The sequence below is a fragment of the Lissotriton helveticus genome, chromosome 6, assembly GCF_964261635.1.
Source record: "Lissotriton helveticus chromosome 6, aLisHel1.1, whole genome shotgun sequence".
Lineage (NCBI taxonomy): Eukaryota > Metazoa > Chordata > Amphibia > Caudata > Salamandridae > Lissotriton > Lissotriton helveticus.
Window position 1 is genome coordinate 772309913 of NC_136067.1, and position 25726 is coordinate 772335638.

Consider the following 25726-nt stretch of genomic DNA (forward strand, 5'->3'; position numbering starts at 1 on the left):
GTAAGAATGACAGGCAAAGGGGTGAGAGACGGGAAAGTGAAGAATGCGCTTGTACCCTCACAGTCTAGCACAACGCTAGCAATTACTCTGCAGAAAAGGCTGGACACCCTGGGCTTGAAAGGCAAAGGGGGGGAGAGAAAGGGGAGCGCTTTGATAAGAACTCTGGGGAAAATGACATAGCGATCACCACAACTGCAAAAAAAGGTCCCGCTCGATTACACAGAGTAACAAGCTACTCTCAGCCTCTAATCACTAGCAGTTTCGGCGCTGCGAGAGGGGTGGAAAACGATCCTATTTCTCCCGTAGAGACTCCCTGAGTGGTGACTGAGACGGCTGGACAGATTTAAGGAGGATCGACTGTTCATACCTCACCTGTGGTATTGAGCGAATTACAGCCTCCAGACACCTCCTCCCCCGCAGGCCAAAGCAATAAAGCAAAAATCGTAACACCTTCGATTCAGTCGATAGAAGGTGGCCTTTTAGACAACATGGGCAGTCTCAGCAGCGATATCAGTATTCTAAGTGGCAGCACAAATAACACAGAAGAATCTGCAAATTCTTTACTAACACTGCAAGCCTCTAGCAAAATGCGGCATGATCACATACTGAAAACGCCCGATAATCAGGACAAGTTCTACTCCCTTATAGATGAATCAGAGTTATCAGACATTAGCATCTCTTTGTCAAGCGGGGAGGAAGGGAGGACGTGGTATAGTAGCTATAATACCGACCCTCAGAAGAACAAACATGGTTTAAAAAAGCTACAAGAGAAGAAAAGTCGGGGTCGCCAGAAAAAGAATTGTGACATAGCCGACAAAGAGGACACCACAGAACTGAAGTGGGACTATAAAGATACCCCACTCACAATATTTTCTAATTCCACTGTAGCCTCCGGTGGTAATCAAACAATCATTGGTAGTGCCTAAAGAGGAAGCCACAGCGATCTAAGAAGTGAGCCAGCTCTGACAGATGTTCTGCAGTCTATCAAGAGCTTCCAGGAGGAAATCAAAGCAGATAGTCGCAGATCTCTCCTGGTTGCAAAGAAACTGCAAGGTGCAGTCAGGAAGGTTGGCAAAACCTGCGCCGAAATCGCAGATCGAATGGCTTTGGTGGAAGAAAGGACGGAGCAACTAGAAAAGGATGTTACCACGCTTAAACCACAGAATGATGAGCATGAGGGTGGGGTGGAAGATGAAGGAGCAAGAAAGCCGGCAGAGGCGCAACAATCTCAGTTTCCTAGGGATACCAGAAGGTGTCGAAAAAGATGACCCCAGAAAATTCATGATTATGCTTCTCAAAGGGGCATTTTCAGAGCTACACTCCTGGGACTGGGATAAAGAAATCCAGAGAGCACACAGGTTCCTTCTGTCTCCTGCTAAACGCACCTTGGCATCACAACAGCATCCTCGTGCCATGCTTTTGTTTTTTGGTAACTTCCTACTCTGACAAACTCTTTACAACTTGGCGAGACCCAGAAATAAGCTGTCTTTTGACAGAATAACTTTTTTACCAGACCTGATTTTTCACACACCACAATTGAGCGCAGGTGGAGACTCAGGCAGCTCTTTGACCCATTTCAGAAACTTGGAGCAGAGGTGTACCTTCAAAATCCAGCCAGACTAAAAATTGTTTATCAAGGGGCTAAACGTAGTTTCGTTTCGGAAATTCAGGCTAAAAAGTATTTAGAGGAAGTCTCGGGACATAAGTAGCGGACGCAATGTCTATAGTTTTGGAAACTCCTTTGCCCTGGCCCGATAAAGAGAGCTAGACAGGCTATTGATTCCAGGAATCAGATGTTAATAACCTTAGGGATTTTTTTTCTTCTCAGTCTTTCTCTCTTTCTTGTTGATTATTATGGCATGTATTTTTTTGTATAATTTCTACAGAAGGTCACATTTCAGGGGGGGCTTCAGAGGGCGCGCAGGGCTCTACTTGGTGGATGTCTAACCCCTGGCCCGGCTGTGGCTGGTAACCTCCAAAAGTGGCGGAGGGTGGTGGGGTGGGAGAGGGAGGGGGGTGTGGAGGGTCAGAAAGGTTGTTAAAAAGAGTTAGAGAAAATTCAATAGGTAAACTGGTATGATGATAATATCAGGATACAGAGTAACAAATGGGCCATGCAAAACTTCGAGCAAACATCTGGACAATATATTTTAACGAGATGGGAGTGCTAAGAGTTTTGTCCATGAATATCTGTGGTTTAAACAACATTAAAAATAGGCAAACAGTAGCGGTAGAATTACAAGCTTTGGGTACGAATATTGTATGTTTACAAGAAACACACATCGAGGGTTCACAAACGCAAATATCTGAAAGAGACACGTTAGTGATAGATTCCTTACCTTAGAATATTCCCCAGACATCAGTCTGGATCCGGAAAGTTTTCTGCTTAGCAGTACCTCTGCGCACCAGTAGGTGGGGCCGTGCGGCACCGCGCCCCTCTCTGGCGTCGTAAGTGCCGGGATAACGTCACGGAGGCTACTTAGGCGCCACCCATTCGCGCTGATGTCAGTTCTTTCTTTTTCCACGCCAAAATCGCAGATCCGGATTGAGCACGCACCTCGGTCATTTTTTTACCACTTTTTGGAGACTTTTGTCTCCTGGTGCTCGTAGGGATGCCCGGCTTTAAAAGTCTTGTGGGTCGTTCCACCGTAATATGTCGGTGGTGGACCCCCATGATGTCTGCCACTACTGTGTGGAGACCGACCATGCCTCCCGGGACTGTCGGGACTGCCGTGCCATGGCTCCTAAAGCCTTGCAGGAGCGGCGCCGGAAGTTGCTGGAGGTCTGGCACTCCTATCACTGCCTCTTCGCCTTCAGATTCCGGTAAGCGACACCATAAGAAGAAGTCAAAGAAGCGTGTTAGCTCTCCGACATCCCCCCCGGAGGCGGACGTGGCGGACAGAGCCTCCGCCCCTGCGGCTCCTCCAGAGCCTGGGAGTCCCGCGGCCTTCACGCTATACCCGGGTCCGTCGGCGACTCCCGAACAGGTGCAAGAGTTTCTTGCTGCCATGGACCGCATGTTTAGGCCTAGGGCTCCGGCCGGCGCGCCTGCTGGCCCCGCGGTCCCGTGTCCAGATCCTGTTGGCCCGGCGGCACCGCCTCTGGCGCCAGCCCCCGAGCCACTGGATCCAGCGCCCTCTGCTCCGGCGCCACAAGGTGCAGTACCGCTGGCCCCTACGCTGCCATTGGCTCCGGCCGCAGCGCCGCCCCTGGCCGCACTGGGTGACGTTTATCCCACCCCTGCCCCGGTTCTTGACCTGGGATCCACATTGGGATACTGCTCTGGTTCGGCCATTGCCCCTTCTCCAGCTCTGGCCCTGCCGCCACAGCCGGCTCCTTCTACTCCTGAGCCAAATGAAAATTGGGATGGCTCCGAGGACCCCCTTGCGCGGCAGTGTGACTCGGTGAGCAGGATTGTGTGGATGACCTTCAAGATGCAGGTAAACTTGATGTGTCTTCTGACCTGGGGTTTGCCTCGCCTCCGCCTACTATGGAGGAGGGCGCTTCCTACACTATGGTGCTGCGTCGAGCCGTGAATACTCTCCATCTCGACCTCCTTACGGTGGTCCTTAAGACCAACCTCCTTACGGAGGTGCTCCAGACAGCATCTACGTAGTCGGAGCCACTGCTCCCTTTCAATGAGGCCCTTACCGAAGTCCTCTTGGGTACTTGGTTGCAGCCGGCTCTGGGGGCACCAGTGGATAAAAACGTCGCTAGTCGTCATCGACCGGCGCCTGGTGATCCCACCTTCTTGACCACTCACCCCACGCCTGAGAGCCTGGTCATTCAGGCCTCGACATCGCAGAGTGCCTTTCTCTCGGCTACCCCGGATAAGGACTCCAAGAGGCTGGACCAATATGGCAATAGGTTGTTCTCCTCGGCCAGTTTGGGGTTGAGGTCAGTTAATACCGCCTGCTTATTGGGCCGTTACTCCCATGCGGTGTGGGATTCGGTGGCGGAGGTTCTGCCTCAGTGCTCCGAGGAGGTGTAGGCTGTCCTTTCCCAAGCGATTACAGAAGGCAGGGATGTGGCGAAGTTTGCCATCAGGTGTGGTTTGACCGCGGCGGAGGCGTTGCGGTGCAACGCCGGGTTGCGTTCCACTGGGTTCTCACCCAATGTCCAGAACTCGCTCATGGACATGCCCTTCGATGGCTCCCGTCTCTTTGGTGATGAGGCTGACAATGATCTGGAGCGCTTTAAAGACTCTTGTGCCACGGCCAAGTCTTTGGGTCTTTGCTTGAAAAACCCTGCCACGCCGGGGTTTCGTTCCTTTTGTGGCCAGGACAGGGGTACCCAGGCGCGCTCTTCCAGCAAGCCTGTGCAGAACCAGCCTCAGCGAGGCCGCGGATGGGGGTTCCGCAGGGGCTGGTCTGGTAACCACTTCCACCACCGCTGCTTCTGCCTCAAAACCTTCCTAATCCGAGCTTCAGGGGCAACCCCACTCCTGTGGGAGGCAGGGTCCATCACCACCTCCACCACTGGCACAAAATCACATCGGACAAGTGGGTGCTGCGGATAATCTGCCAAGGTTACTCGCTCCCCTTTCTGTCCTCCCCTCCTGCCATGCCACCTCGGTGCCACCGCATGTCGGGGTATCATTTGGCTCTTCTCAGTCAGGAAGTCACGGCCCTCCTGGCTAAGGGGACCATAGAGTACGTTCCCGATCAGGAAGTAGGGAGAAGTTGTAATTCCCACTTTCTGGTTCTGAAGAAGGAAAAGGGGGGCTTGCGCCCCATCATGGACAATCGCTTCCTCCAGAAGGAGAAGTTCATGATGCTCACTGTGGCTCAGGTCCTGACTGCCCTGGACCCTTGTGACTAGATGGTACCGTTGGACTTGCAGGACGCATGTTTTCACATCCCGTCCTGCCGGCCCACCGGCATTACCTGCGGTTCATGGTGGGCCAGGAGCATTTTCATTTTGCCGTGCTCCCCTTCAGACTTACCAGCACCCCTCGGATGTTCACGAAAGTGATGGCGGTGGTCGCAGCTCATCTGGTCAGGTCTGGGGTGTCAGTCTTCCCCTACCTCGACGACTGGCTGTTGAAGGCGGGCTCGCCCCAGGCAGTCGTCTCCCACCTCCAGACTACGGCCGCCCTCCTGCATTTGCTGGGGTTCTCCATCAATGTGCCGAAGACGCACCTGAGTCCCTCTCAGAAACTCCCCTTGATCGGAGCGGTTCTGGATTAGACGCTGTTTCAGGTTTATCCTCCCAAGCTGCGAGTCTGGGATATTCAGGCGATGATTCCGCTCTTTCAGCCTCTATCCCAGGTTTGTCAGGATGACCCTCCGGCTTCTGGGCCTGATGGCCTCCTGCATCCTGCAGGTGACACATGCCAGATGGCATATGCGGCTCGCTACAGCAAGTGCTGAAGGAAGCCGACCCTCCAGCTGACGCACTGATCAAGAGGCTGCCTTTCTCTCGCCGAGAATCCAGCTCCAGTGTTTCCTAGCTCCTCTTGCGGGGTGTTGAGAAATCCAGTCCCGAGACAGAGATACCAGACCTCCTTCATTCTAACTAAGGTATAGAGCTGATTAGAACCTAGAGAAATCTTGGATAGATTCTTGGCAAAGAAAACAAAACCTATGCTACACAATACTTACTTCTTCCTGCGTACTAGACTTAGGTTAGGTACATTGGGGTAGGCGTATTTTTTGAAGCACCAGTTGAGTATTTTAGTCATTGTTATTTATGCATGTATTTTTATATGGCTTAGAAACCATACAATGCACGTAAATTATTATTTTATAATATTGTTCTCGCTGTACGCATTATACTTTGCAGTCTGCATTACGATTGTAGCAGTTCACTTTTCTTGCATGAGAAAGAAGACTGTTCAATAAACCTCTTATTGAAAATGCCCGTCTCTCTATTTCTCTGCAACTCTGTTGAAGCGAAGCATGCACGATTGACTGAGTGAAATACTTATCTATTGTTTCCGCGACTCTAGAGATACATTTCTTATGCTTGGGAAACAAAGTTGTCATGTTTATGCGGGTGTCAGAAACTAATCCCTTCTTGTGAATTCGAGAAAGTTTCTAGTGACCTGAGCTAGCTGGCACTCACTATTTAGTTTAATATATTCGATAGAGACCTGGTCGACCTCAGTCCTACGTTTAATCTCAAGGATATATTATTCCAATGCGCAGAGCCTATTGGGAATATAGGAACTACACTACAATTCAGGTGCATCCGGGATTCCCAAATTGTGGACAGTCTGCTATAAGGCATCCTCCGCTCCGACTTTTTTTCATATCAACATATTGCCATAGCTAAAAGTATTGTCAAGCGCATTTTCTTTAGGTGTCTTGGGGAACCACATTTATATCAAAAGGCCCTCTCTTTCTGACACACAAAACTGCCCTCCAGATCTTCTCCCTAATTGAAAAATCCGGGACCCCCAATAGCATCCTACAGTTTTGGAATTGAAATTCCCAGCAGTACTACTGTAGGTCTGACATTGTTAAATCCCCTTTATCTCACTTTCTCCTCGGTTTCTTCATAGAAATCCGAATTCTACCTCAACTTTTGCTAAGTTCACCTCTGGTATGTTATCTAAATCGTGTTGGACATTTATACCTAGATATCTCATACTTGTTTTCACTGGGCCTCCATTATAGGACATATTTCATGTCGTAATTTAGGTTTTTGCTCTATTTACTCATATCCCGATACTTGTCCAAACTCCTTTATTACATGCTCAGCTTGTGGGGCTCACCTAACCAAACTGGATGTATATCCTATTAAATCATCAGCATATAATGTTAATTTTCTCTCGAGCCAGATACAAACAAAAGGGACTATTGCTTTGTCTTCCCTTAGCTTCAGCTCTAACGGTTCGATGTATAACTTCAAGAGAAATGGAGAGCGAGAACATCCTTGCCTGATACCACGACTTATTTCCAACTTAGGAGACATCCGCTCATTTACCAGCACCCTGGCTATTGGTGTATTGTAGATTTCTTTAAACGCTCTCATAAACCCCCTTCAAAACCAAAATGAGACCGTCTCCATCAGATATTTCCATCTTTCTCCATCACAGGCCTTCATTTTGACGATAATCGTAACTGCCAGGAGTATATTGTGAGCTAAAGCCAACTCTTTCGAACTAATACTCAACTAGGGCAGAACCTAACTATTTAAGGGGCTCTGATTCATCTGTTGGGGCCATAGTACCCTGCGCATGTAAACAAGTTGTGAAATATTTTTGTCTCTACCACTACTCGTCTTAAGCTATCTGTTGCCTGCTTTCCTATCTCTATGCCTTGGTTTGCCTTTACTATAATTGCCACCCCTTTACAACAACTGGAGTAGTCCTTTGCTACAACTTGCTGAAATCAGTTCTATTTCTTACACAGGTCTCTTATTTGATGTCTGAATAGAGGCATTTCTGATTACATTATATATAACATGTGCTCTACCATTCTGTAAATATTCCATTATTAACCGCTTTTCCTTTTCATCCTCAAACCATTCACATTCCATGTCAGGACACCCAATTTAAACTTCTCCCTTACCAGCATTCCCTCCTAGAATTCACTGATATATCAACATCAACACCTAAAGTTGCCTGCCATCTCAATATCTTTTGCTTAATACTTAGACTGAGGACAATTTCTTTCCCCCCAACAAGTGCTTTATTCCGTGCCCCACTATTTCCCCTTTCTCCCCACCTCCACTTGGAAACCCTGCCTGTCCATTTGTAGGAATGATTTCTATTTCCCTTTGAGCTCTGGGACTTCGCATGTTTTTAAAAAAATGTGTTTTTCCTCTTTTTTTTCCCTTTCACCCACCACCATACACTAAAACACAAAACACACTCCCTCCAAAAAGCTCACTCAGCTAAATTGGGTAGGTTGTGTTGTTTTTTTCTTCATTTGTGTAATAATGGCCTCTACTTTGATGGGTTCACTGAAGTGCACATTTAATTATACCACATGACTCTCAACATGGCTGTGAACTTCATCTGTGCTTTTGCACTCAATTCTCTAAGCTCATCCATATACTTGGCCGATTTTCCTTGTCTGTCCAGAGTTGCGAGCGCAATTAAAAAAATCGGCAGAGGGAAACAGAGGTTGTGACTCACCCTCCTCGTATACAGTGTCAGAATGAAGAGAGAGATGACCTCGAGCCATTTAGGGTCCCCACCCAACCCAAGACCTATTCACCACCACCAGAGCTTGCATGTTCGATGGGAAAGAGGTTGCAGCATGCCCCTACCCTCGAGAGGAAATCGATGATGAAGTATGTCACTGGATAACATAAAGTGAGTGACCGTTCCTTTAAGAAAAGGTATTTCCCCTATATCCATTGTTCACCTGCTTCCAACTTTCTGGTTTTGAGAACAAGGGTTAGTATCTGCTCGATTAGGGAGTAGGTCAATAAATTAACATTTTCCGTGGCTTACCTCTGTTTGGGTTTAACTTAAACTGGTCACGATGCATTGTTTTGTTATCTTGCACTAACTCTGATTCTGACACATCAAGAGATAATGTTTCCTTAAAATAAATAGAAACAAAAGTCTTCAAATTACTTCCCCTCAAGCCTTCTGGAATTCCTAGCACCCTAATATTGTTGACCCTAACATTGTTTTATATACTATTCTTTTGTTTTCACATTTCTCTATTCACCTGTTTTATATCTTGCATTCCCTTCTTTTGGGCAGCTAGAATATCACTTAAATCTTGATCTATCTCTTCCAACACTTGGGTGTGTACTGCCAACTGCCAAACTATTAATATTTTCCCATAGATTGTTAGTGCTTCTTGTATGCCCTTCTGATTTTATTCTGAGGTAACAAATCTAGTCTTTATCTCTTCAGTCAGTTTATCAAGGAGCCCTCGAACATCCTTCGTAAGGACCTTGCTTGGTCCACCTTCCTTGCCATCTTTCATAATCTAAGGCACATCTCCTTGATCCCCCTCCAGCCCCTAAAGGCAAGCAAATCTATTTCACATTTGTAACGGCCGCCTGCAACGCCACATTTCTTCTTCCCTACTCACCAACTTTTTGAGGGTACTCCCTTTGACTCGAAGGCATGCTTACCCTAGCTGCCACCCCTACTCCCCGTTTTCCTGGGTTTTCTGGTTGTAACTTAAAGAATGGCCTGAGGGAGGATTTTATGTTATCTGCTCTTATTTCTCTACCTATTTTGCACAACTTCCCATTTGTATCAGAGTTTGTGCTTTCCCTCTCCAGCTCTCGAACGATAGCTGTATCCTCACCGCTTTTAATGGACCTTAAGCTGTTTCCGAATGTTTTGTCTATGATTCAACTCTCTTAACTTCTCAGTCGAAGTAGTAGGTCTTCTCTGAGCTTGGTAAAATCCACCCCCACTTCCCCTAACTACGGTTATTTCAAAATTTCTGCCCCTCTCACTCCCTCCTCATCTCACTACCCGTGCTGACCTTAGTATGTACCCTCCTACCTGAGTAGCAGGTTGCCCTGCAAAACCAAATTGTTGGGACCATTCTGATAGTTCACTTACTTCTGCATTTTTCCCGGTTTCCGCCGAGTGCCCATACATATTGAATGTTTCCTTGGAGGGATCCCTGCCGTTTGTGCCCAACAGACACCTTTTAGTCACATGCCATATAATTGTTCTTTCCGAACTCCCTCTGTTGCACTGCGTATTCTCCCCACGCTGCAGAATCTCCTCTAACTGTGGTGCTGAAGCCAAAGTTCCTCAGGAGGAGTAATGTGTGCAGCCGTCACACTCCTCCTCCGGAATTCCAATGCCAGCGGAGCCCAATGCTCAGCACTTTCCAGCATTCACTTCGATTCCCGCTCCGACTGCGCCAAGAGATGGATTTGATTCCTTATCATGCCCCAAGGTGAAAATAATCTGGTCAAGTTCTAGCTCTACATTTTTCTCACGTTCACATCTCAAAGTTTATGCCACTGTGCCATCCATCAGCTCCCAACAGGCTGAATATCTGACGCCATGTTCCCCTCGGCACCCACACCGACTATCAACATTATTGATTCTCAACTTGTCATGTATATTTGATAGGTAATTGCTTTATGCAAGTGTCTGAAAAAGAAAGATCTATTTTATATTGTGGTAATATTGAGAACCATTGAAAGAATTTTAGTTCTCGTTAATGGAGTAGAAATACAATTTACAAAGAAAGCTCTGACGCTCTGTAGGAAACTGCCCCTTTTTTGCATGGTTGCCCCCCACTTTTTGCCTAATGTTGATGTACTTTGACTGAGTGTGCCCTATGTTCCTGCCAACCAGGTACCCAGGGCCTATGTTCTTTCCCCCAAAATGTACTGTTGCAAAAACAATTTGGCTGCTCTCTGGCCACTTGTAAGTTCCTTTTTAAAATGTATCATAGGTACCAAGGGCACTGTGACCAGGGAAAGGCCTCTAAGGGCTGCACTGCCTATTGTGCACCTTTAGAGGCCCTGTACCTTTATAAAAACACACAGCCATCGCAGGCTATATGTTTTGATACAGAACAAAGTGAAGAGACAACATGGCACACATCCCTGTGTGCCATGCCTTCACCCCTCTAGCTGGGTGCACTATACCAGTGGTGAGTGTACATGTGCATGACCCCTGTACCCCTACAGTGTCTAAGCCAATTCTTAGACATTGTAAGTGCAGTAATGCCATAAAGAGTATATGGTCTGGGAGTTTGAGATTACGAAGTCAACAGCTCCATAATGGCTTTACTGAAAACTGGGAAGTTTGGTATCAAACTTCTCATCACATTAAACCCACACTGATGCCAGTGTTGGATCTTAGAGATGCCCCCTGAAAAACGACCTACCACTAGTGTCCAGGCTGAGTGGCTGCTTTCAGCTGCCTCCACCACTCATGTTTCAGGACCACTGGGCGAGAGCCTGCCGCTCTCGGGGTCCTGAAACAAAGCACATCCTGGATCGAGGTACCAAGCCTCCTCCCCCCAGGATGGGCTGGGTCCACAAAGGTGAAGCTTCAAAGGCTTGCCGCCTTTGTGAGCTATCCCAGCCATTTGTTGTTCCCAGCAACTTGCTCCCACCTGTTATGACCTCCACTTTGGGTGGGAGAATCAGGCCCACCTTTGCCAACCCCACCCCTCAGGTGGGGGAGGCGAGGTGAAGCACAACTCTCAGTCCCCGCCATCTTGGGGGACCCAGCAAACCAGAGTGAGGCTTATGCCCCCCTCCCACTGGAGGGTGGCATAATAAGGGACGTACCCACTCAGGTGGGGGAGGCGAGGTGAAGCACAACTCTCAGTCCCCGCCATCTTGGGGGACCCAGCAAACCAGAGTGAGGCTTATGCCCCCCTCCTACTGGAGGGTGGCATAATAAGGGACGTACCCACTCAAGGAAAGGACACATAGGGCCTGACCTGTACCAACCTGTAATGCCCCTAAATTTAGTATTTAGGGGCAACCCCAAACCTTGCCTCCTCAGACTAGAAGAAACAAGAAGGAGGAGGACTGAAGAGCCGCGCTGAAGAAGAAGAGGAGGACACCAACTGACTTGGCCCCACCTCTACCGGCCTGTCCCGACCTCTACCTACTACAGCAAAATCCTGGTGTATCCTGGTGCCAGCAGCCCCCAAGAACCCAGAGGGCCTGCCCTGCCTTTTCAAACCTGACTTTGTCTCCCATGAGCACCTGATTTGCTCACCCACAGACTCTAGTTCCAGCTGGAGTCACTCGACGCCCACAGCCCGAGGAGGTCTCCCTGGCGATCCTGACCTGAGAACCAGTGACCGCTGACCTACCTCAAGCCTCCATCCGACGCCTGCGGCCTCAATCTGGAGGGTCCCCAACGGCGACCAGGAGCTGGTAAGAAAACCAGGTGCTAAAGGAAACCCCGGCACTCAACGCCCCACGGCCTTGGGTGGCTCAACTGATGGTGTCCAGGAAACCCTCTGCATCCCAACTGACCACTCCAATGGGGGTCATCTCCAGAAGGTCTTCGTCCTCGAACCAGCAGTGTTTTGCAAACTGGAGAATCCCCATTGAAAGTAAGAGGGCACCCAACGCCAATACAGCACCCTTTACCCGGCTGCCCTAGTGCCGCTGTGGGTGCACCTTGGGTGCTAACTTGCGCCCCCCTTTGCCCTGAGCTTAAGTCCAGGAGTTTTGCTCCCTCAAACTTGTGGCCTGCTCGTGAGCAAGCCCCAACCGGAGGCCCCCTATGTCCCATTGGATTACATTGGGCCTCAGCACTCTGCACTCGGCCACCCTAGTGCCGCTGAGGGTGCTTTGAGAGTGCATCCTTGACCCTGGGGAAATCTTGGTTCTAACCCTAGAAAAGCAACTCCTACAACTAAGTCCTTACCTGTAAACCGATGGCTCCATTTCCTCCCATCGAATTGCATTGACTGCTTTTCTGTTAAAAAAAAAAAACTAAGCGTGGAGTTGGAAATTCTGTAAAAATTCATACGCGTGTTTGAATAACAAAACTGCATTTACTTACCTTTATTCAGGAAAGGTCCCAGTGTGGCATCCAGGTATACCATGCTGCGTAAGGAAAGTAATCTACAAAGTAATCCAACCAATATTCACTAAGTAATTATAAGGTATATGTACAGTAATTCAACAGTTGGTTTTATAAAGTGATTTATCTGTAACCAATACCAAGTACATACAATTGCATACAACTGTATTGTTTCTGCAAAGTATCATTTTGTGCCAGGCCTGACTTGGTTCTAGGAAATAAATAAAACTTAATATTTTTATACAAAACAAATTGGTCAGAGTTCAGCCCTTGAGTGCGTGAAATCATTTCTTGCCTGAGTGTAAAATAAATGCTTAACACTATCCTCTTATACGGCCTTACTGCTCGCCCACACTACCACAAATAGAGTAAGGTAGTATCTGCTTTAACCTCTGCCTACCTTTGTGGATCCACTGGACTCTGCGCACACTATATTTCACTTTGGTATAGTATATACAGAGCCAGCTTCCTACATGCTCTCAATGTGTGACAGTAAGGCTGCCAATAGGGTATCGTTTGCAGTCACTGTGTGGAGGCATCATGATTGAAAGATTTCTGTCTCCAGCTATTCTAAGGCTATATTGTACCATTTAAGGCCGCCACTTTTTCACTACCAAACTTGCCAATCTTAGATCTATTGATTGAGTCCAGAACACATTGTTTGAAAATTAAAGTAAGGCATTTAAATGTCATTTATATTTTAGGATTGGGAAGACAATGCCAGCCGAGACCTATCCTTACGTAAACATCTTGATGCAGTCACTCAGCTCATTATCCAGTGGAGGAAGCTTGAATTAAAGTAAGTGTGGCACTGTATACATGATTAGTATGTAAATAGCTGTGTTAAGAAGTTAACCTTTTAACCGAGGAAAGATGAAGCAGGAATGAAAGCTATTCACAGCATTGTGTTGGAGGAATGTATTCGGATTTTAGGGACATTATTGTGTGGTTCTATTGGTTGAGTACCGTGCTGTAGGTTTTATTCAGTTCTAAAGGGTGATTAAGGGCGCATTCCAAAGTTGAGACATGAGGACCAGTGCCTCAGAAAAAAATCTCTAGGTACGTATTCATTTCAATCCTAGACTGAAGAGTCATAGTTTCTGTTTTCTGATAGGTTATTTACATATTTCTTATGGTGAATTATTTGGTATAGTTTTCTTATTGGCATATGTTTTGGGTCTTCAGACTTGATTTGTGCACATCACTGGTGGAAAGGCATGCCTAAAAGCAGTCTGGTCTACTATTGCTCTGATTAGTTTATACTACGCATCAACCAAACCACAATTAATTAACATAAGTCTCCTCCGTTAATTAGTATTTCTTCCTTTTTCCCTTTGCCTCAATTGTAGAGCAAAGGCTTGCAACGTCTACGGCCTTTATATATTTGAAATGGCATCCGTAGCTATTTCTTGCAAAATTTGGACACATTCAGATGTATTAAAGATCTCATGGACTGTTCCCTGAATAATGGTGACAGCAGCAGTTAAAGGTTACATTTGAACATGGCTGTAAGGGGAACCAAACGTAGACCTACCAAAAATATTCAAACCAGCTGGCAAATGTCCTTGAATCTGTATTTCTTTACTTCCATCAACCATATTTCTCTCCCTGTTTCTCTGCTCTCCCACCCCACCCCCTCTATCCATTCTCTCTTTCTTTATTTTCACACTTTCCCTTCCATCTATTGCCTCTTTGTACTTTGTTCTTGCTGCATATTCGTCTTCTGTACCTTCTGCAATAAGCCCCAGGGAGTTGGCGCTGGAGTTAGTGATAGCTGTCACCTACGGCTCTAGCTCTGACTAGCATCAATGTTTTTTTGGTTTTAACCTTATTAATAAAGAAGGGATACCTGTAGGTAATTTTAAAACACTAGATCCCTCCATACCATCTAGCTCCCCCTATACGTCAAGCATTGAAGCACGCCTGAATACACTAAGTATACAGGGTGGGAATCCAGTGATGAAGTGTGCCACTAGTATAACTAGCGGGCGATGGCTCTTTTACAAAAAATAGCGAAACCCCCGCTGTCCTTATCGATCAGGGAGACCTGTGATATTCTAGAATAATGGGATAAATGGGCAGTCAGACCTTTCATTTCAATGTACAGCGAGGTGGATAATGAATCTGTGAAGTACCAACTTGCTGTCACACTCCCCTGGGATCCCTTTATCCTGGCACGTATTAATAGATGTTCTTCACCTCTGAAGTAAGGAAGCAAAAAGATTTAAACAGTGCAAAGGTTATAGGTTGGGTCGAAATGAGTCCTCACTTTCCCACTAGGTAAAGACGATAAGAAAATTGGTGCCGCAGGCAAGCTTGTCACTGTGGGGGCAAGTACCCAATGATTCATTGCTTACTCAGTGACACTTCTCTCAAAGTACAGTACATATCAGTGGGCAGGGAATAAAGATCTGGTGCAACATATTCCAGATACTTATAGAATGAGGGCCAGCAACTTTATTGATAAGGGAAAAGTGATCTCCTATGCAAATTTTAGATGTGTTCTCGATACTGCAAATTTCTGACACTAGGCAAATAAACACTAGCATATTGCTTCACCAACATGCCCAGCTGCGTATTACTGTGTTTTGCCGCAAGGTACAATATCTTCTCATTGGCCTACCATTTAATCAGGAACCCTGTTTGGGCCATAAGTTGACTCTGTGCTCAAAAAAATCAACAAAAACACAGACAATGTTATGTGTCTCCTACAGCTTTACCATTCCAGGCCAGAATGTTGTAGGATGCAAAAGACTAGCACTAAAATCATCTCTGCCACTACTATAAAATCCTATCAGCTTCACAGTTCTTCCCAGGCCATCAGTCAGGATGGCAAGGACAGTGTGGCACAGTTGCCTTTCGTGGAAATGGGAGCGGCTAAGGCAGTGGTGCCCACAGTAATAGGATCTCTTCCACCAAACAGTGACCTGCCCTCTCTCCCACCGTTCACCCAAAATTAGCCTTGGGGAAAGTTGGGGTTATAGACCTATTCTGGAATGTAGGGAAATAACCTCAAATAAGTGAGTGTCATTTGCCATTACCCACTGCTATGTTCTAGGGAGCTCATACTATTCCTTCAAACCTTACAGAAAATAAACAAAGAGCATCTAAACCTTCTAATAGATGTGTAGTGCAGACACTTTTACATGCAAGCATTGGTAAACCCAATAGGCATTGTGAATGTTGTTTAGCCATGTTACACAGCAGTGCCTACTATTCTGCAACATGGCTTAAAGTAAAGAACAAAATGTGCTATGGCATGGCCAGTGCTTGTTTTCTTTACTTTAGGCCATGTTTCACAGCAGCATGCCCGGATGTGCTACATGTCTAAAGAATATTGACGAAGGTCCATTGGCGCAGCTGAGGTTTGTGGTGGGACAGGAGTATTTTCAGTTCTGAAAGAGACACATTAGTGATAGATTCCTTATCTTAGAATATCCCCAGGAGTCAGACTGGATCCGGAAAGTTTTGCTTAACAGTACCCCTGCGCGTCAGTAGGTGGCGTCCTGTGGCTCCCCGTCCGTCGTATGCGCCGAGATGACGTCACGGTGACTACTTAGGCGCCACCCATGCGCGCTGGCGTCAGATCTTTCTTTTTCCGCGCCAGTAAACGCAGATCTGAAAGAGACACGTTAGTATTAGGTTCCTTACCTTAGAATATCCCCAGGCGTCAGACTGGATCCGGAAACTTTTGCGTAGCAGTACTCTTGCGCGTCGGTAGGCGTCGTCTGCGGCTCCGCGTCCGTCGTCGGCGTCGTGGGCGCCGTGATGACGTCGACGGAGTACTTAGACGCCGCCTCCGCGTGCTGACGCCAGTTCTTCTTTTTTCCGCGGCAGCAAGCGCAGATCTGGAAAAAGCAGTAACCCTTAGTCAATTTTTCACTAACTTTTTGGATCATTTTGATCATTTCTCGAAGTCTTACGACTCCGATCGGTGCCGTAGGGATGCCTGGCTTTAAGCACTACGAGGATTGCGACCGCACGATGTCGGTCACGGATCATCACCACCTGTGCCTAACTTGTCTAGGCGTCGACCACGACGACAAGGCCTGCTCCGACTGCCGGGCCCTCTCTTCGAAAGACAGGCGGGAGCGGTCCCGCAGGCGACTCGAACTCCGGCAGTTGGTCCAGCGCCGCGAGAGGGCTCGGAGCCACCACAGTTCCGAGAGTAGGCCGCACTCCTCCGGGTCGAAGTCGTCGTCAGGTAAGAAGCACAAGAGGTCCAAGAGGCGTCATCGCTCTTCGGACTCCCCCCGACGCTCGCGCGATGCGGCCGGGGGTTCGGGTGACACCACCCACGCGGCTCCGTCGGAGTCGCGGGCGCCGCTTCCAGCTCCACACCCTCCGGTCCCTGGGCAAGAAGCGACGCCAGAGGAGATCGAGCACTTCCTCATGGCCATGAGGAAACTCTCTCCTCCGGGCTCCGCGGCGCCTTCGGGCCCAGCGGACCCGTCTCGGGCCTCTAGCGGGTCGGGTGCTTTGGCCCCGACGCTGCCGACGCCTTCGGGCCCGGCGCCGCAGGGCCCCACAATCCCGACACCGCCGGTGCCTTCAGGCCCGGCGCCGCAGGGTCCAGCGGTCCCGGCACCGCTGGCGCCTTCGGGCCCGGCGCCGCGGGGCCCCGCTAGACCTTCTTCGGGATCTGGGTCGTCGCCGGTGGACCTTACGACCTCCCCGGCGTCGGACCATCAGGTGTCGCCTCCGGCGCCGTCCTCGGGTGCCGTCCTCGGGTGGCGCCGTCCCCGATACCTCCTTCGTTCCTGTTCCGACGTCGGGACTGCCCCGATGGGCGCCGCTCCAGACGCCGCTTGGGGAGTTTCACTTCTATGAACAGGCCCCATTGATTGAGGACCCTAAGTATCAGGAGATGGGTGATGAAGGGGATTGGGAGGGGTCTGAGGACCCTCTGACCCGAGAGTGTCAGTCTCATGAGGACTGGGCAGGAGACCTTGGGGAGGCCAGTGGCCTGGACACCTCTCCAGACACTGGTTTTGTCTCCCCTCCTACCGTGGCTTCGGAGGAGGGGGCAACCTACAGTGTGGTGTTGATGAGGGCTGCCAAGGCCTTGGGCCTTGAGCTCCCCGTCGCGGCCGTGAGGACTAATCTCCTCACTGAGGTCCTTAAACCGCAGTCAAGCTCGGCCGAGCCTCTGCTGCCCTTTAATGAGGCCTTGACCGACGTTCTTCTGGGCACCTGGTCCACGCCCGCTACGGTTTTGCCCGTAGATAAGAACGTGGCCAGACGCCACCTCCCAGCCCCGGGCGACCCATGTTTCCTGTCCACCCATCCCACCCCCGAGAGCCTGGTCATCAAGGCCTCCAATTCCCAGACTGCATTCCCGTCGGCGCCGCCGGACAGGGATTCCAAGAGGTACGAGCTGTACGGTAAAAAGATCTTCTCGTCCCTTAGTCTGGGACTGCGGTCTTCCAATACCGCATGCCTCTTGGGCCGCTACACCCACTCTCTGTGGGATACGGTTGCGGAAGTGCTGCCAGAGTGTCCGTTGGAGGTACGGGCCAAACTCGGCCAAGCCCTTGTGGAGGGCCGGGATGCAGCCAAATATTCTATCCGGTGTGGGCTGGATACCACCGACTCACTATGTAGAGCGATGGCAACGACGGTGGCGGTCAGACGCCACGCCTGGTTGAGGTCCGCCAACTTTTCGGCCGATGTCCAAAACACACTGATGGACATGCCGTTTGATGGCCGTCGCCTCTTTGGCGACAAGGCAGACCATGCGCTTGAGCGCTTTAAGGACTCCAGGGCTACGGCCAAGTCCTTGGGCCTCTCGGCCCCGCGCCAGCAATCGGCTTCCTTTCACTCCTTTCGTGGCCACGGAAGGGGTGTACCAACACGTGCTGCCAGCCACGGTCCGCAGGGTAACACCCAACGCGGTGGCGGCCGTGGGAACTGCCTTCCCGGCGGTCGGGGACAACGGCGAGGTCAGTCCACACCTTCCCCCGCAGCATCCGCCTCTAAATCCTCCTAGTCCGTGCTTTCAGACCCATGTGACGCCAGTGGGGGGCGGACATGTGGGTGCTGCAAATCGTCCGAAGGGGCGACTCCCTCCCCTTCGAGGCGACTCCTCCAGCCATGCCACAGCAGTACCACCGTGTATCGGGGGATCATTTGCGACTTCTGCAGGAGGAAGTTACGGCCCTCTTGGCTAAGGGGGCCATCAAGCGCGTTCCTGGGCCAGAAGTAGGGTGTGGTTGCTACTCCCACTACTTTCTGGTACCCAAGAAGGGCAAAGGGGGCCTACGCCCTATCTTGGACCTAAGGAACGTCAACGGCTTCCTCCGGAAGGAGAAGTTCAAAATGCTGACACTGGCTCAGGTCCTAGCTGCCCTGGACCCAGGAGACTGGATGGTAGCGTTGGACTTGCAGGACGCTTATTTCCACATCCCCGTCCTGCCGGCCCACCGGCGCTACCTGCGGTTCACGGTTGGCCACGAGCACTATCAGTTTACCGTGCTCCCCTTCGGCCTTGCCAGCGCCCCACGGGTGTTCACAAAGGTGATGGCGGTGGTCGCAGCTCATCTGCGCAGGTTAGGGGTTTCAGTCTTCCCCCTACCTCGACGACTGGTTGTTGAAGGCGGGCTCGCCCCAGACATTCGTCAGCCACCCCCAGACTACGGCAGATCTCCTGCACCGGCTGGGGTTCTTCATCAATGTGCCGAAGTCACACCTGTGCCCCTCTCAGAAGCTCCTTTTCATCGGAGCGGTTCTCGACTCGGCGCGGTTTCGGGTTTATCCACCCGAACAGCGGGTCCGGGATATTCAGGCTCTGATTCCCATCTTTCAGCCGTTATCCCGGGTCTCGGTCAGGTTGACGCTGCGGCTTCAGGGCTGATGGCCTCCTGCATCCTACTGGTGCATCACGCCAGGTGGCGGATGCGGGCTCTGCAGTGGGACCTGAAGTTTCAGTGGGCCCAGCATCAGGGCAACCTGTCCGACCACATCCTGATCTCGGAGGGCACTGCGAGACAGCTGCAGTGGTGGCTTATGGACCGCGATTGGGTCAGTGGCAGATCCCTCTCCCTTCCCCAACCGGAGCACGTAGTTGTGACGGACGCGTCCCTCCAGGGATTGGGTGGCCACATGGGAGAGGCGGAGGTCAGAGGCCTCTGGTCTCCGGCGGAGGCCCGGCTCCACATCAACCTTTTGGAGTTGCGGGCGATTCGTCTAGCACTGAAAGCATTCCCTCTGTCCGGGGGAGTGTAGTGCAGGAGTTCACGGACAACACCACCGCCATGTGGTACTGCAACAAACAGGGCGGGATGGGTCGTGGACCCTTTGCCAGGAGGCTCTGCGCCTCTGGCAATGGCTGGAACGCCAGGGTGTGACCCTGGTGGCTCAACACCTGGCAGGTTCTCTGAACGCCAGGGCGGACGAGCTCAGCCGTCGGTGCATGATGGATCACGAATGGCGTCTGAACTCTGACGTGGCGCAAGGCCTCTTTCAGCGATGGGGAGAGCCTTGGTTAGATCTATTCGCGACCGAAGAGAACGCGCAATGTCATCAGTTCTGCGCGTTGGAATTTCCAAGGCGGCACTCGCTCGACAACGCTTTTCGTCGCGTGTGGAGTTGCGGTCTGTTGTACGCATTTCCGCCTATACCACTTCTGCCCAGAGTGCTGAAGAAGATCAAGCGCGACCGGGCCCAAGTCATCCTTGTGGCTCCGGACTGGGCACGAAGGTACTGGTATCCAGAGCTACTCAGTATGTCAGTCGATCCCCCGGTTCGTCTGCCTCTTCAGGAGGACCTTCTGTCGCAGCAACAGGGGACGGTCCTCCACCCGAACCTGTCCAGTCTCCACCTCCATGCTTGGAGATTGATCGGCGACAGTTGAGGCCATTTGACTTGCCTCCTGAAGTCTGTAACGTCATTCTGGCAGCAAGGCGTCCCTCCTCAAAGTCGGTGTACGCCTGCAGGTGGAACAGATTTGTGGCATGGTGCACAGCAAAGGCTGTGGATCCTCTTGCTGCCCTGCTCTCTGAGGTTATTCTCTTCCTTCTTTCTCTTGCCCAGCAGGGCTCTGCGCACTATCAAAGGCTACCTTTCTGCCCTTTCAGCCTTTCTGAGGCTGCCTGATCAACCTTCTTTGTTCAAGTCCCCTATTGTAAATAGATTTCTAAAGGGCATCACACACACGTTTCCTCCTGTTCCGTTTGTGATGCCTCAGTGGGACTTGAACCTGGTTCTTACATTTCTGATGTGCGCTCCCTTTGAGCCACTTCACAACTGTCCTCTCCGCCTTCTAACTCTGAAGACTGCTTTCCTGGTTGCCATCACCTCTGCCCGGAGAGTGAGTGAGCTCCAGTCCCTTTCTTGTACTCCACCTTTCCTTTCTGTCCATCCGGACAAAGTGGTGTTGCGTACTAAGCCATCTTTCCTGCCCAAGGTTGTCACGGCCTTCCACATCGGGCAGTCTTATCACCTTGCCAACCTTCTTCCCGCCACCGCATCCCTCTAAAGAGGAAGAGCGGCTCCACCGTCTGGACCCAAAACGTGCGCTCTCATTTTACTTGGATCGCACACGCCAGTTCCGGGTGGATGACCAACTCTTTGTTGGTTACGTGGGCGCTAAGAAGGGGAAAGCGGTGCACAAGAGGACCATCTCCCGGTGGATCATCTTGTGTATGCAGGCATGCTACTCCTTGGCTAGAAAGGAGCCCCCTGTTGGATTTCGGGCTCATTCCACCCGAGCCACGGCGACTACAACTGCCCTGGGCCGGGGAGTGCCCTTACAAGACATCTGTCAGGCGGCTACGTGGGCATCACTGCACACGTTTGCAAGACACTACTGCCTGGACTGCCAAGTCTGGAGGGATAGCTTCTTTGGCCGTTCTGTCCTCCAGGACTTTCTGGTGTGATTATTGGTTCGCTGGGGTATCTGTTCTAAGGTAAGGAATCTAATACTAACGTGTCTCTTTCAGATGCACAAGTTACTACTTGTGTAACGATATATCTGTAAGAGACATTAGTTAGTATTAGATTCCTTACCGACCCACCCATCCTCCCTGTTCTGCGAACCAATATCTAGGGTTAGGGTTGTCCCCTTTCAGGGCCCTAGTTTCAATGGCACCAGTGTTGGTTTTTAACATGGCTCTGCGTTTCTGGCGCGGAAAAGCTGTGTCTAAGAACTGACGTCAGCACGCGGAGGCGGCGTCTAAGTACTCCGACGTCATCACGGCACCCACGACGCCGACGACGGACGCGGAGCCGCAGACGACGCCTACCGACGCGCAAGGGTACTGCTACGCAAAAATTTCCGGATCCAGTCTGACGCCTGGGGATATTCTAAGGTAAGGAATCTAATACTAACTAATGTCTCTTATAGATATATCGTTACACAAGTAGTAACTTGTGCATCCGGTTAGAGCACGTACCTCAGTCATTTTTTTCTATCTTTTGAGGCTTTTTGTCTCGTGTTGGTTATCTCTGGTGCTAGTAGGGATTCCTGGTTTTAAGTCTCAATATGTCGGTGGCGGACCTCATGACGTCTGTCTCCACTGCCTGGAGCGCCACCATGACTCCCTGTCCTGTCTGGACTGTAGGGCTATGGCCCTGAAGGCCTTGAGGGAGCGGCGCCAGAAGTTGCTGGAAGTTTGGAATTCGTCCCTCGCCTTTCGAGATCCAGGGGTCGTTACCGTGACCGCTCGCTGAGCCTTCATCACCACTCCTCAGGTTCCAAATTTTCACACTCGGATTCGGGTAAGAGACGGCACAAAAAGAAGTCAAAGAAGCGTTTTCGCTCTCTGACCTCCCCCCCCCCCCCGTCAGTCCTCGGATGCGAACGAAGGGGACAGGAGGCTGGGAGTCGCGCGGCCTACCCTCCTTACCCGGGTCTGTCGGCGACTCCCACACAAATGCAAGAATTCCTTGCTGTCTTAGACCGCTTGTTTAGGCCTTGGGCTCCTACCGGTGCTCCTTCGGGCCCCGCAGTCCTGTGTCCGGATCCTGCTGGTCCATCGACTCCACCGGCGGATCCTGCCCTGGCGCCACCAGCGGCTCCGGTGCCGCAGGATCCTCAGCCCCTGGCTCCAGCCTCTGCGCCAGGAGGTCCCATGCTGCTGGCTCCGGCCCCGGCGCCGCAGTGGATTTGTCCCCGCCTGGGATCCGAATTGGGAGCCGGCGCCGGCTCGTCCCCAGCCGACGCCGTTTTCGGCGCAGTTTATTCCTTCCCCGGACCCTGCCCCGAGGCCTGTGCCTACAGCGCCGGTGGAGGAGGAGGACTGGGAAGGGTCTGAGGACCCGCTTGCTCGTCAGTGTGATTCTGAGCAGGACTGGGTGGACGACTTGGAGGAGGCCTCTGATTGGGGTTTGCCTCTCCCCTGCCCACTATAGAGGAAGGTGCCTCGTACACGGTGGTGCTCCGTCGGGCTGCTGAGGTCCTTAGCCTCGATCTCCCCACGGTGACTCTGAAGACAAATCTCCTCACTGAGGTGCTCCAGCCGGCGTCCACTTCATCTGAGCCGCAGCTGCCCTTGAATGATGCCCTCACCGAAGTCTTGTGGGGCGCTTGGTCACGGCCCGCCACGGGGGCCCCTGTGGATAAGAACATCGCCAGACGCTCTCACCCGGTGCCGGGTGACCCTGCCTTTCTGACCACTCATCCTACACCCGAATGTCTGGTCATTTACGATTCAACGTCTCAGAATGCCTTTCCCATGGCCCCGCCGAATAAGGACTTTAAAAAAAATGGGAGCCGTTTGCCAAGCGGTTTTTCTCTTCGGCCAGCTTAGGGCTGCGGTCAGTGAACACTGCATGCCTCCTGGGCCGCTATTTCTTCGCGGTGTGGGATTCCGTGGCGGAGGTGTTGCCTCAGTGCCCAGAGGAGGTGCAGACTGTACTGTCTCAGGCTGTGGCTGAGGGTAAGGACATGGCTAGATTTGCCATTCGTTGTGGCTTGGGCACCGCTGATTCCCTTTGTAGGGGAATCTCCACGACAGTGGTGCTTCGGTGCCACGCCTGGTTGAGATCCACTGGGTTCACCCTAGACGTCCATAGTTCGCTCATGGACATGCCCTTTGACGGCACTCACCTGTTTGGTGATAAGGACTCTCAAGCTACGGAAAGTCCTTGGGTCTTTCTGCTTCGTGCCCGGCCACGTCTACGTTTCATTCCTTTCGTGGCCATAGCAGAGGCACCCCTGCCCATTCGTTCAGTCAAAAGCCTGCGCAGAACCAGACCCAGCGTGCCTTCCTAGTCTGATCTTCGGGTTGCACCCCACGGCAGTGGGTGGCAGGATTCGTTATTACCTTCTCCAGTGACGTTCTGTCACTTCCGACAAGTGGGTGTTGCAGCTCCTCTGGAGGAGCTACACCCTCCCCTTGGAGTCTCCCCCCCCCCCCCCGGCCATGTCTCCTCAGTTTGACCGCATGTTGGGGGATCACTTTGCGCTTCTCCAACAGGTAGTCAGAGCCATCTTGGCCAAGGGCGCCATCGAGCGCGTTCCTGGGCCAGAAGTAGGACGTGGTTGTTGTTCCCACTACTTTTCTGGTCCCCAAGAAGGACAAAGGGGGCTTTGCGCCCCATCTTGGACCTCAGAGACGTCAATCGCTTCCTCCGGAAGGAGAAGTTCAAGATGCTGACTCTGGCTCAGGTCTTGGCTGCCATCGACCCTGGAGACTGGATGGTAGCGTTGGACTTGCACGACGCATATTTTCACATCCCCGTCCTGCCGGCCCACCGGCGTTACCTGCGGTTCATGGTAGGCCAGGAGCTTTTCGTTGCGAGTGGAGCTGCGGTCTGTTGTACGCCTTTCCGCCTATATCACTTCTGCCCAGAGTGCTGAAGAAGATCAGGCGCGACCGGGCCCAAGTCATTCTTGTGGCTCTGGATTGGGCACGAAGATACTGGTATCCCGAGCTACTCAACATGGCGATCGATCCCTCCAATCCGACTGCCTCTTCGGGAGAATCTTCTGTCGCAGCAGCAGGGGACCGTCCTCCACCTGAACCTGTCCAGCCTCCACCTTCATGCTAGGAGATTGAGCGGCGACAGTTGACAGATTTCGATCTTCCTCCCAAAGACTGTGAAGTCATTCTGGCAGCCAGGCGTACCTCCACGAAAACGGTGTACGCCTGCAGGTGGAACAAGTTTATGGCATTGTGCACAGATAAGTCTGTGGATCCCCTTTCTGCCCTTCTTTCCGAAGTTCTTCTGTTCCTTCTTTCCATGGCCCAGCAGGGCTCTGCTCTGGGCACTATCAAGGGTTCTCTTTCTGCCATCTCCGCTTTTCTGCGGCCTTCAGATAGCCTTCTCTTTTCAAGTCTCCGGTTGTTAACTGTTTCCTATGAGGCATCACGCATGCGTTTCCTCCTGTGCAGTTCATAATGACTCAATGGGTCTTAAACCTTTTTTTGACACATCTGATGTGCGCTCCCTTTGAGCCTCTTCATAACTGTCCATTGTGTCTTCTTAGTCTGAAGACTGCTTTCCTGGTAGCTATCTCCTTTGCCAGAAGAGTGAGTGAGCTCCAGGCCCTTTCTTCTAAACCTCCTTTCCTTTCTGTTCATCCGGATATGGTGGTTCTAAGGACACGTCCTTCCGTCTTGCCAAAGGTTGTTACGCCCTTCCACATCTGGCAGACCATCACTTTTTCCACCTTCTTTCTGCCTGCACATCCTTCGAAAGGCAGGAGAGGCTCCACCGTCTGGACCCTAAACTTGCTCTCTCATTTTATCTGAAACGCACCCAGTAGTTCCGGGTGAATGACCAGCTCTTTGTTGGCTACGTGGGTGCCAAAAAAGGTCGGACTGTGCATAAACGGACCATCTCTTGTGGGTCATTCTCTGCATCAAAGCCTGTTACTCGTTGGGTAAGAAGGAGCCTACTGTGGGGCTGCGTGCCCATTCTACCAGGGCCACTACTGCTTTGGAACGCGGTGTTCCCCTGCAGGACATTTGTCAGGCAGCTATGTGGGCCTCGCTGCACACGTTTACCAAGCATTACTGTCTTGACAGTCAAGTCCGGAGAGACGGCTTCTTTGGCTGTTCTGTTCTCCTTGACTTTCTGGTGTAATCCTGTTCACAGACCCTCCACCGGGGTTGGTATTGCTGGGGTATTTATTCTAAGGTAAGTATTCTATCACTAACGTGTCTCTTTCAGATGCACAAGTTACTATTTGTGTAACGATATATCTGTAAGGGACATTAGTTAGTGATAGATTCCTTACCGCCCCACTCATCCTCCCCGTTCTGCGAACCAATTACTAGGGTTAATGTCATCCCTTCCAGGGCCCTAGTTTCAATGCACCAGTGGTCATTATCTTGC

At 51.0% G+C, this 25726-nt stretch overlaps 1 protein-coding gene across 1 annotated transcript in view; it reads left to right on the forward strand.

Annotated features, from left to right (window-relative positions):
• Nucleotides 1–25726, forward strand: part of MDN1 (midasin AAA ATPase 1) — a 2221312-nt gene that overhangs the window by 1558687 nt on the left and 636899 nt on the right. Inside the window, exon 68 of the mRNA XM_078648266.1 lies at nt 13150–13244. Within this exon, the coding sequence (XP_078504392.1) occupies nt 13150–13244 (95 nt within the window). The remainder of the gene's footprint in view (nt 1–13149; nt 13245–25726) is intronic.